General features: G+C 35.9%; 2 protein-coding genes across 3 annotated transcripts in view; one reads left to right on the top strand and one right to left on the bottom strand.

The window, feature by feature from the left end:
• Positions 1 to 1,022, top strand: part of LOC107864055 (39S ribosomal protein L46, mitochondrial) — a gene marked incomplete in the record, with an annotated part of 6,990 nt that extends 5,968 nt beyond the window's left edge. The window contains 3 exon segments of the mRNA XM_047409228.1: positions 41 to 170; positions 257 to 379; positions 526 to 1,022. Coding sequence (XP_047265184.1) covers positions 41 to 170; positions 257 to 379; positions 526 to 669 — 397 coding nt within the window.
• An 861-nt stretch (positions 1,023 to 1,883) lies between these two features.
• Positions 1,884 to 11,551, bottom strand: LOC107864054 (sucrose synthase 2). 2 transcript variants are annotated; one of them, XM_016710308.2, is made up of 15 exons: positions 10,857 to 11,551; positions 10,059 to 10,191; positions 8,678 to 8,829; positions 8,387 to 8,579; positions 7,987 to 8,105; positions 7,662 to 7,878; positions 7,359 to 7,454; positions 7,102 to 7,275; positions 6,643 to 6,759; positions 6,381 to 6,547; positions 5,092 to 5,316; positions 2,907 to 3,228; positions 2,586 to 2,830; positions 2,355 to 2,493; positions 1,884 to 2,212 (listed from the first exon to the last, which is right to left on the bottom strand). In XM_016710308.2, exons 1-15 carry the CDS (start codon positions 10,952 to 10,954, stop codon positions 2,162 to 2,164), a joined length of 2,448 nt encoding a protein of 815 aa, XP_016565794.1. In that variant the 5' UTR covers positions 10,955 to 11,551; the 3' UTR covers positions 1,884 to 2,161. The 2 variants fall into 2 exon arrangements, with proteins under 2 accessions (XP_016565794.1, XP_047265183.1); XM_047409227.1 differs by having other exon boundaries at positions 11,227 to 11,265.
• Positions 11,552 to 12,492: the final 941 nt, after the last annotated feature.

Below are 12,492 nucleotides of genomic sequence, written 5' to 3'. Positions count from 1 at the left end.
TTCATGTTACTGATCCTGAGATTTTATTGATATGCGTAAGGTCATTACAGCGAGCACTAGACAGAAGACTCTATCTTCTAGTTCATGGTACCACACATGGTTCTGATAGTGGAAAGCCTGTCTGGCATTTCCCTGAAAAAGTTTATGAGTCTGAAGAGACCTTGCGTAAGGTAAATAGCACTAATTCAGTTCATTTCTTTGGGGATTTGAGTAATTTGGGTTAGAAAAATGAAATATAAGTTGCAACTATTTGCAGTGTGCCGAGTCTGCCCTAGAGTCTTTAATTGGAGATCTTTCACATACATATTTTGTTGGAAATGCCCCTATGGGTCATATGGTCATTCAACCCACTGAAGACAAGAAAACTCCATCAATCAAGGTATGGTCATCAAAAAATTATTGTTGTGAAGAAAAGGACAGTCAGCAATTCTTTCGTCCCACAGGCAGGGAGGGAGGGAAATTCCCTGATAGCTTCTGCAAAATTTATGTGGTTCTAATGTATATATTCTATATTTATTGTGGCAGCGCTTCTTCTTCAAATCCCAAGTTATTGCAGTCAACAAATTTGATATTAAGAAGTGTGACGATTTTGTGTGGGTGACAAAAGATGAATTGTTGGAATACTTTCCTGAGCAAGGTGAATTCTTGAACAAAATGATCATCAGCTGATGTTAGTTTCTACTCAAACTTGAGGAAAGTAGGATAGCGGAAATAGTTTTGATTATATACTGATCTGAAAATCCATTTCTTTCTGCCAATGTAATGGCTTTGACTGCTGGAGACCAATTTTATGTCCGGAAAGTAGAAGATCTGACTGCAATTTGCCAGTGCGCCATTCATCAAATTTTGTAGAATTATAAACATAGGATATCACCATTCTGCCTCAGTTATCAGCATTCCTCTGTGAGAAGCTATGCTCAGAACTCTGAACTAGTCATGCAACTCAGTACGAATATGCTTGTAGATGAATGATTTCATCTCGTGTCATGAATAAGAAAACAAATTTCGTGTTGTAGCCTTTACATAGCTGCATTGTGCATAGAGAGTACTTGGATCATCAGCATCTTTGATCGTTAACTGCATGCTCTTTAAGTATGAAAATTCCTTAATATGGAGGTTTCAGATTCGTCTCCAGTGCTTTTTGCTCTGTTGTTTGCACATCGACTGCCTTTGCTAAATGCATTCATGTTTGTTGTGTCATTATTCTCTCCACTAATTAAAGGCCAATGTTATACGAGAGATTAGCCCCACGTTGCTTTCTTTAAAGCAAGGACCACTACGGCAGGTCAAACTATTGGATCAAATATTAAGGCCCGTAACATTCACCTCTTTATTGATTCAATACAATGAGGGCTGTGCTAGTGTTTGTTGATGCAAACGGTGATGTACTCAGCTACACAATTCTATGTAGTAAAATTTTCTTTTTTTTAATACCATAAGCAACTGAGTTTGTATGAGAGTGTATAATAAACAGCTTATAGTATACATTGGACAGTGAGTGATATTCAGTGCCATTGATGTTGCAAAGCTACTGACAAATGCCATATATCTTGGAACTTTAAAACTTGTTTTAAGACAAAAATTTAGCTATTGGATCCCTCGTCAATTAAGATCTACAAAATACATTTGGACCATCATTAATAATCTGAGGATTAGAAATGTAAAGATTTCAATGCATGAAGAGATTTTCGTCATCTAGTTGATGTACGTTCTCCATCTAAAAATAATACGTAAATCCCTTGATAAGTATGCTAACCTTCTATTGAGCACATTAAGTGAATAGTGATGATCTAAGTCAATCCTCTAAAAGCAGATTATGTAACGACATAACACAACAACAACAATACCAAGTGTCATCTCACGAGTGAGGTTTGGAGCGCAAATTACATAAACAGTAGGCAATATTTCCTAATAATAAGTGCGAACTGGTTTAACAACTACAGCAGAAAGACGGAAAAGCGATCATAAAGTGCATATATTGGTCCAAGTCATTTCGGGGGCAAGCGGAGGGGCAGTACATTTCTTTTTTACATAACATATATAAACCACGGTACACAATGAGTTAGGTGTAGTAACATTTATGTCTTCATTTTGCTATAGCTGCTCCCCTCTTAGTCCACATTATTATGTCTACTTTGCAAAATCCTATAGCTTTGCACCATCATATCATATGCTCAGTGCTGTCTTCAATTGCTAGAGGAACAGATTTTACCTGGAAAAACAGTAAACACTCGCATGAATCCTCTTGAAAAGTCCTTTCAACAGCCCCAAATGTGAACATGTTTGAGTATAATAGTATTGAATTGCATTTATATTTGATTGAGCTGAAAAGGAGCAAATTAAAAGGAACTCACCAACTCGCGGAGTTTGAGAATGTAGAACATCTCGAGGTATCGTCTAGTTTCACGCCTCTCAAGTTTTGAAACAAGCTTCCAGAAACCATATACACCAGCCAAAGTCATCAGCCTTTCGGAGTAAATCTTCCATGTATACCTTAAAATTGATTAAAAACAAGATAAATTGAGTAATGTTCAAAACAAGGGAACACTTTAATCTCCTTTCTATTCATGCACACAACTACAAACCTCTCAAGAATCCTTTGGAGACCAGATGAAGATATTTTTTCCCAGTAAGTAGGATCTTGTTTGCAGCGTTGGAAGAATTCCACCATGAGCTCAGCAGCTTTATTGGGATGATAAGGATCTACATGGAACCCCGATACACCGTCTTCAATGATCTCCATAGGACCACCATGGCAAGTTGCAAATGTTGGAAGACCACAATTCATAGCTTCAACCACAGTGAGTCCAAACGCTTCATAAAACGCAGGCTAAAACGAAGATATTTGTCACGATAACCACCTCTAGAAGAATGAAAGTGGAGATGATACGGTACAAACATCATACCTGAACAAATATACCTCGCTTGTCAGCTATATAGCGATAGAGCTCACCATTACGTGCCCTGTTTGTTTGGGATGATATCCATCTGAATTGGCCATTCAAGTTATGTTCCTTCATAAGAGCATGCATCTTCTCAATTTCAGCTATTTCTTCTCTATCACTTGATTTCTTTACATCGTTGTATCCAGCTACTACAACAAGGTTCGCCAATTCCCTGAGTGTAGTATTTTTAGCATAGCACTCAACTAGTCCCGTAATGTTCTTAACCCGATCAAGCCTTGCCATTGAAAAAATTAAGGGTTTTGATTGATCATCCAGGGTACCTCTGTAATCGAAAGAGTATGACATCAATCAACAGCCAGTTTACAGACTACAATAAAACTACCAATCAGAAACAAAGTACAAAACCCCATTCTCTAATATATATCTGGCACTCCCTCCGCTTCAATTTGTTCGCCTCGTTTTGACTACGCACGGAGTTTAAGAAACTAAAGATTTTAAATCTTGTGGTCTTAAACTATAGATATGTAAAATGTACAAAAATATCCTTTAATCTTGTGGTCTTGAACATGCTATGTGGAAAGTTAATATTAAAGAGTTGTCAAAAAAGGAAAGAGGCGTTCTTTTTGAAACGGACTAAAAAGGAAAATAAGGCAAACAAATTGGAAAGGAGGAAGTGTCTGGTATTTTCTTTGGAGACAAACCATTGATACTTAAAAAACTAACCAGTTCAACAACAACCACAACATACCCAGTGTAATCCCACAAGTGGGGTTCGAGGAGGGTAAGGTAGTGTGTACGCAAACCTTACCCTTGCCTTGAGAGATAAAGAGGTAACTTTTGCTAAACCCTCAGCTCAAGTAAACAACAACAACAACAACAACAAACCCAGTGTAATCCCACAGAGTGAGGTCTGGGGAGGGTAAGATGTACGCAGTCCATACCGCTACCTCTGAAGAAGTAGAGAGGCTGTTTCCGATAGACCCCCGGCTCAAGATAAAGAATACTAAACAAGAGAATGGATGACATAACAGAAATAAAGAGTAAGAAATGATAAAATAGAAATCAAAGCAATATGAAATACGAGAAATAAGGGCAACACGAAATAAGAAAATAGAAACTAAGAAATAAAGAATAGGACACCCACATAGTAGTAACATACACTTACAAACCAAAGACACCTATGTACACAGTCCTAGGATTACTAACCCGGCTACACAAGGTCTCTCTTGACTGCTAGCTACAATCCACACACTCACACTAGCCTTCTACCCTTATCTGCGATCTCCACACCTTCCTATCTAGGGTCATGTCCTCAGTAAGCTGCAGCTGCACCATGTCATGTCTAATCACCTCCCTCCAGTGTTTCTTCGGCCTACCTCTACTCTTCCTGAAGCCATCCAACGCTACCCTCTCACACCTACGAACTGGGGCATCCGCGCCCCTCCTCATCACATGCCCAAACCATCTCAGTCTTCCTTCCCTTCCCGCATCTTGTCCTCCACCGAAGCCACTCCCACCTTCTCCCGGATAATCTCATTCCTAACTCTGTCCCCTCTAGTAAGCCCACACATCCAACGAAACATCCTTATTTCCGCCACCTTCAATTTTTGGAAGTGGGAGTAAAAACAGCTCAAGTAAAAACAGTTCAAAAACGAAAACAATGGGAAAGAAGAAGCCAAGACAAAATGCTAAAGAAAGCATGACAAATTGACAATGTATACTAGAAAAGGAACGGTCACTACAACAAAATAATGCAATCTTAAAAGTGCAAGAAACACTAAATAGTAACAAACAAAAGAACAAGAAACTCCTAAAGTAATACTACGACTACTAATATGAAGGAAAAAGCAAAATAACTCTCACAACTATCCAAATGACCCTTCTAATTTGTAACCCCCATAACCTCCAATCTAAGGTAAAAAATATAGCATTAACCATTTATATAAGAACTTAAAAATACTATAAATAAGAAAGCAGAAACAGAAATAATTAGGGACATCTACGGCTGGTTCTCTTCTTTCCCTTGTACAATATCCAGGACATTTTGAGCAAATATCATTAGAAGTTCATTTGAGGAGAATCATATCATGCCCTTCTTTTTTAATGTAGGGGTGTCCGGTTCATATTTATGCAGACCATTATGTAATATACTCCAAATTATTAGGGCAGATAAATGGTCACTTACATATGCACTTCATTCTGCTCAGGATCAAATAACAACTCCTCAATCGAGCCATGCAAAGATGTTAGTCTCTTTTCTGTGTCAGAATATGGGAAGTAAATTGTCATATCGGCTCCTGGAGACACTATATTGAATTTGGGATCGAAAACATCAATGCCATGGACAACCCGATATAGGCCTGGGAGAGTGCAAGCAGTATGACTCTCGTACTGACCAACAGTATTCTTCCTGAAACAAGCAGCGATCAACATACAAGCAATCCATCTAATGTCTAACATCACTATGTCACTAGAACATTAAACGTATAAACATAGATGTGTAATTACGCAACCTGAATGAACTTTAAAAGACAAAATCATAGCCCCCCCACCAAACTGTCCATCTAACAAGTAGGTCAGAGCATGTTTACTGGATTAACAATCGACCATTTACTAGTTGTCAACCATCCAATTATGGTATCCCATTCGTGAATAGAGACACGAGTCACAATGCTATCCATAGGTACTAACACCGACGTGATTTAACAGGGAACTTTTTTCTGATTGGTCTTCACAGGGAAAACGTGTTTGCTGTGTTGTATCGATACTAACTGGTGGATTTTTCTATGATGCAGCTCAAACTAGAAAGGGGAGCGTGAATGGAGGATCAAAGTACAGGCATGAACAGGAACACTGAATTGAGTATCCAAATCATGAAGCCAACGGTGCCATCGTACGTTAGTATTCACCACAAGCATAAACAATTTCTACGTGCAACTTTCTAACAAGTCTTAACAATCCATTGAGGATGTTACATTTCTCTCTCCTTTTCTCTCTTGCTTATGAGGTGAATAAAGTCCAGATTTAATTTTTATTAAATAACATTGGTCATTCATGAAGCAATATATCTACTGATTTGTAAGCATTCAACGATAACGGATCAACTAGCATTCACTTTTGTTTTAGTTTCAGCCATGTAAACATGACCAACAACAAGAAAAGCCCAAATATATGTAAGACATCGAAAGATGGAATAGTAAATTGCCACACATAAAATATAGTTGCAGTATCATCCTACTTGACACATAGTGAATCTTGTTCTAGCTCAAACTTGACAAATTATTTCTGAATACATGCTCAATTGGAAACAAAATATTGCTTCTCCAATTACAAAAAAAAATTGTAGAACAATCCACAGACGTGATAAGCTTACCATCACAATTCCTCAAATCATGATATCGAACTAAACATGGACTCAATAGACAACCAGGGCAAGAGTATCATATATTAAACGACCATATTAAGATGACTTACGTTCCAGCAATCTCTTGATAGGTACTGGTGATTATGAAATCTGAATGGTTCATTGCCAGTAGATCAGCAGTAAACTGACATGAAAAATGATACTTCTCCTCAAACTTTTTCCAATAGATGTCAGAATCAGGATACTTTGTTTTCTCCAAAGCATGAGCAATGGTACACTGGGAAAAAAAAGGCAGCAACGCGTAAAATTACTATTGCAGATACATAGCTTCAAGAAATTGTGCTAGCCAGGTAAAGAGTCGTGATTTCCTACCTGCGTGATGCCCATTTTATGTGCTAACAGTGAGGCGACCAAATTTCCATCACTGTAGTTGCCAATAATCAGATCGGGTTTTCCCTGGAGCTCAGCAGAGATTTCACCTGCCACGTCCTGGTCAAGAAGACACATCGAAATGTTAGATGGGAAAATGTGTCGCTAATAGAAAAGTTCTGAGAAAATTATGAAAGGGCAAGCATGTCTTCTCCAATATAATATATATAAGCAGAAAAACATGAAAAGTGCATTATCCAGTATGACAAACCAACATATATAAATGAGGACCAAAAAGTATCCATTTATCAACATGTTCGCAAACACAACAGATGGGATACAACAGATGGCTACAAGTTTGCTCAATTTGTACTTGCGAGGAACTAATTGACATCATTCGCTTAAGCACACTGGAACAAACATCAGCAACAAAAAGCAATTTCCAAGGGACAAAGAGGTTACCTGAGTAAACGTTTCAAGGTAAGGCCATACATCAAACCTAGATATCCATTTATGAAGGATTCCATTCTCTGTCCTAAAAGGGACACGTAAAATATGCGAGTATTCAGTTCCACTAATTCTCTCCAACCTCTGGTTGCACGTGGTTCCTTTAGCATCAGGTATCAGTCGGGTGACCTTTTGCAATCAGAGAAGGCATATTTATGTCAACTGCAATTCCACAAATCAAATAGAATTTTGCATAACAAATATGTACTCACAACAAGGATTCTAGGCTTGAAGTTAAGTCCTTGTCGCTTTATTCTAAGAAGCATTTCAGCCTCCAAGGCACGCACTTGATCCAGTATATAGACAACCTACAAATCAACCCAAAGGAAAATAAAATCAAGGAAAACCATGGATGGGAAAGAGGACTTTAGATCGTAGGAAAAAACTAGGCGATAATGATTATGGGAAAGAAGAACTAGTTGATAGCAAACTGTTTAACGGGAATATCCCAAAAGAGATTGGAGCTGTAAGAAAACTAGTAACATAATACAAGACCCCTTTCTCCTTGTTATTACCTGTCCACCAGTGTCCGGTAAACCCAAGACATTTGCTTGGCCAAAGTATCCATGAGGAGATAATATGACAACATTGAACACCATTGGTAATCTACCAAGAAAGGCCTCCAAGGTTGAGGGATCAGGAGCCTGAAGAATGTCAGAAAGCAGATGCATGGACTCCAAAACACGTTTTGCAGTATCACCCCAACCTTTCTCAAAGCCCATTTCTTGCAATCTGCATGCACATTGTTCCATAAACAAAGTTTCAACTCCTATGTCATTCCCTTTTCTTGAGAAACTACATACACTTGTAAGAAAACAAAACAAATGTGTACAAACTCACGCATATTCAAACTCATGATAGGATGTATCTGATGGTAACTTTGAGAGGTAATCATCTGCTTTATTAAGAGCAGACTCCAGCCTGGAGATTCGCTGTATGCGATCATTCAACATCAAAACCTGCATAGATAGACAATCCATTTTACACATAGAAGTAGTTATACTTGCTGAACACTTTCAAGTGAGAAAATATTAATCCCAAATGTCAACTGTTACACAAAAAGTAACCGGGCTCTTCATCCAGCCATAGAGAATACAACAGCGATAGTCTGTTGATGATCAAATTAGAACTAGGAGCATTTTACATATTTTATAATGGTGGCACGTACTGAAAGATATGAGTGGTAAGACAATCAGGGGTGAGAAGACATCACAAAGGAAAAACTGCTTTTGGTACTTACATTCCCTTTATGATTGTGTCCTCTAAGGAAATCAAGTAACGGGTCCAGAGAATCTTTGTTGCGGAACATAATTGAGGACAAATGACGATTGAGGAATTGGACTCCATTGCCAATGGATGATGAGCGTGATGGACGAGGAACTGATGCATTAAATGGCTCAAAATCCAGCTCAAGCACAAAGGGATCATTACTCCTAGCATACATTTGAAATCAAAAAATCTTGTAAAGATATTCAACTTCTCTAGGTCTTGATGTTTAGTGTTTGCAATAGAGATGAAGAAAGTAACTTACTGTCCATCCACAAGTTCTTCCTTGAAACAAAGATATTCAGGAATTGTCAATTGCTCAACACTCAGATCATATACATTAACACGAACATATTCCCAAACACCTGGCCTTGGACGAACTGCTAATGCAACAAATGGCGGGAGCACAATGGCTTCCTATTTTGACAACAAAGCAAAAACATTAACAGAATACAACCTACTTGTCAGCAAAACAAACACGAAATGCAGTCAGAGACCAGTAAATCTCCAGAGTGAAACAACCGTGTAACCTATTAAAAAATGAAATATCAAAAGCTGCTCCGATATTAAGCAACATATTCAAACATCAAAACGAGTGCGTATTAGTCACATGAAGAAGTGGAAGCATAGAGACAGAGGCAGGTACAACCTACTGGTTATTGAGTTCAAATGAATCCAGTATTTTCATCATGGAGCTTAACTTTATATGTAGAAATTTGCAAATATGTTAGATAAATATTAAAGCATGACCCCATAATTACAAAAGTGAATTGGATTCAAGGACAGGATTTAAAGGATGAACTCCCCCACTGCATGTTAAAGGTATGATCAACAACAACAACAAACCCAGTGTATTCCCACGTAGTGGGGTCTGGAGAGGGTAAAATGTACGCAGTCCATACCACTACCTCCGAAGAAGTAGAGAGGTCGTATCCGATAGACCCCTGGCTCAAGACAAAGGACAGTAAACAAAGTCGTAATAAAACATGAAACAAGATGGAATATCAGAAATCCAAATAGCTGATTCCTTAAAAGAGAAAATGAACACCAGCTTTTACATCTTATTTCTTCATATCTTGAGCAGAACACCAGCTTTTACATCTTATTTCTTCATATCTTGGGCAGACTCTTCAAATGCTCTTTTCATACATAATAAAACAGTTCTCTTTTATTGATAACTGTGGGTGTCCGTACTAACTTGCAGGCACCTCGACTAATTCCATGCCTGTTACCTCCCACCAGCAACATCCTATCACCTCCCACCAGCAACAGGTACCAAGTAACTCTGTCCCTCAAGGCTATAACATATGGAAAGAAATCTCCTAGTGTTTTGTCTCTGCTGGAATAATTTGAAACTGAGACCTTATGTCTCTCAACCCACTTCCTTGACCACTACACCACACTCGAGCGCATAAAGAAGTTTTTATCGATAAACGAAGGATCTTTTAAGTGCATTTCCAGTTTGTTTTTTTTAGAAAAAAAAAGATCACTCTCATTAAGGCGACAAACAGACATGAGACAACAATTACATTTCATCCTCAATTTTCTTGAAAGACACACACACAAACACAAACACAGAAAACAAAACAAGAAAAAAAAAAAAAAAAACTTGTCTTATGTTTAATGGCCTGGATTGGTGAATGTACCTGAGTAGCTTTCAAGATTTCACAAAAGGGACCTTCTTGGAGCTTCACACAAGCAGTATCATCACATACAGCATTGTTGAACTCATCAATTAAGTGGTGAGGTTGCAATATCCCCTTCCCCTGTGCTACGTATCTTGAAAGAAACAAACACACACACACACACACATAGATAAATCACTAAAACTGGATAAACAAACAAACAAACCAAAAAACAAAAATCAGCAGTATATTAATCCTGAGCTATAAATCACCGAATCATTCGATCAACATAAACTAGACGAGGTCAAGATTTGTAGTAAGCTTATTTTTGCCAAGCTCACATCTTATATACTAGTTGAACCCATTCAAAATAAACCAAAATTAAGCTTTTGATATGTTTTGGCCACAAAAAAAGAATCAGAGTCAGGTGTAAGGCATAATATGATCAATCAATCAAGTAATTAAAAGTGCGATGTCTCGAATGTAGCTAACAAATTACAAGTTCAACATCTAATACGGAGCTTATATACATGAAAAAAAAATCAGTAAGATTTCAAAAAATATAACATCTTGAACTCATAATTCAAAAAAAAGTAAATGATTAAAGTGGAACACAAATCACGTGTTAGATTTCATAACAGTGTCTCAAATAGTTATTATCTGTACAAAAAAAATGACTTTCTGAATAATAATCTAACTCCAAATCATGCTCTATCAAAACCAAGATAATTTAACCAGAGCATGTAAAACAAAGGAAAATAGTTGAATTAAATTATGAGTTGATCTATCATGATCAAAGACAAAACATTTATGTTGTACCTAGAAAGGAGAGCCACTAGTTGATTACGATGAGCAGAGAGAGTATCCTCAACTCTCTCCCTCATGCTAGGTACTCTTGTGAACTTGGGATTAGACATTTTCAACCAACAATTCTAACCAAAAATTAAAATAAAAAAATAAAAAAATACAGAACAGCCTTGTAGAAATGTAAAGATGATATTGTATGAGTTCAATTAGGAGGATGAGACCTTGTAGAAATATATAGAGGTTTCTTAGCAGTATATAAGAGAAAATGGGTACATATTATTATCTGTATTCTGAAATAAATAGTATATTAGTCAGTAGTAGAAAAATGTGTGCAGATTAAAGACACACAACAGAGAAAAAGATGGCGGCTTACTGTCTATACCGTTTCAGACTAAAGGGTGTTTGGTATTGCGGGATGCGGGAGACAAAAGTCACTTCGGATGGGATAATAATATAAAATTAATTTTATCTCATGTATAGTCTAATATATAGTACTATTAACTAATTTTGTAATTATTTGTACTATCAAATTAGTGAGATGAATATTAGTACATACTAAGGGTGAATTTAAATAATTTCATATGATATTTCAATTTATAAAATATCCCTACTTATCTCATTTTTATATAAGAAACTAATAGAACATCAATTAGGAACAGGATACAGGGATTAGTCAGTGGTAACTCAACAACTAATTGTCTAATTCCATCATTTAATACAAATAATGAGATAAATAGTTTAAAAATTAACACTAATTACATGCAGATGTGAAATTACTATTTCATATTAGCAGTGATAGAATCAAAATTTTCTTAAAAAGGATTTAAAATTTTTAATGTACACATACAAATTAATCGAAGGAAATTTAATATTTATTATATATACATAAAAATAGCTTTAATCACACATAATAGGATACTTTCTTCGTTTAAAAAAGAATGAACTATTTTAACTTACATAAAATTTAAGAAAATAAATAAAACTTTTAAATTTTATGGGCTTAAATTAAAGTTGTGTCAAATGTATTAAAATGTTCTTTAATTTTGTGACTTTAAATATGTCACGTAAATAATTGAAATTAAAATATTATTAAAAAAAAATAATTCTTTTTTAAAATAGATTAAAAAAATCGGATCTACGCGCATGCGGACTAAGTGACTCTAGTCATAAACCTCGTCCCATGGGACCCATGCAGCCCATTGTAATACTGCATTAGTGTAAGAATATGATTGTTTGATGCATTCGTGTAAGGATATGATTGTTTGCTCCATCCCACAGGACCCACACTAATAGTTGATAATATTAAATCTTTTAATATAGAAATAAAACTAATTAATTTTTATAAATTTGAAAAATTCAAAGAGGTATTTAAATATGAATAAAATTAATTTAGTTTTATTTGTAAAGAAAAATAAAAGTAACTTTTTTTGAAGTATCCCTAAAAAGAACGAATTATTTTTCTTTTTGTTTTAAAAAGAATGATTTTTTTCTTTTGATAATATTTTAATTTTAACTTTTCATATAATATATTTGAGATCATAAAATTAAAAGACATTTTGATATATTTGATAAAATTTTAATTCAAAATCATAAAATTTAAAAATCTTATCTATTTTTTCTAAATTCCACGCTGAATTAAAAAAAAATT

Source organism: Capsicum annuum, chromosome 3 (genome assembly GCF_002878395.1).
Source record: "Capsicum annuum cultivar UCD-10X-F1 chromosome 3, UCD10Xv1.1, whole genome shotgun sequence".
In the NCBI taxonomy this organism is placed as follows: domain Eukaryota; kingdom Viridiplantae; phylum Streptophyta; class Magnoliopsida; order Solanales; family Solanaceae; genus Capsicum; species Capsicum annuum.
This window is presented reverse-complemented; position numbering and strand designations above follow the sequence as displayed.

What these genes read in the sequence shown, in the direction of transcription:
- LOC107864054 (XM_016710308.2), bottom strand. Translation starts at nt 10,954, where the DNA reads ATGTCTAATCCCAAGTTCACAAGAGTACCTAGCATGAGGGAGAGAGTT. An exon ending in TATCATGAGTTTGAATATGC is followed by an intron (nt 7,879 to 7,986) that starts GTGAGTTTGTAC and finishes ATGTGCATGCAG; the next exon opens with ATTGCAAGAAATGGGCTTTG. An exon ending in GAGCAGAATGAAGTGCATAT is followed by an intron (nt 3,229 to 5,091) that starts GTAAGTGACCAT and finishes TTTCGATTACAG; the next exon opens with AGGTACCCTGGATGATCAAT.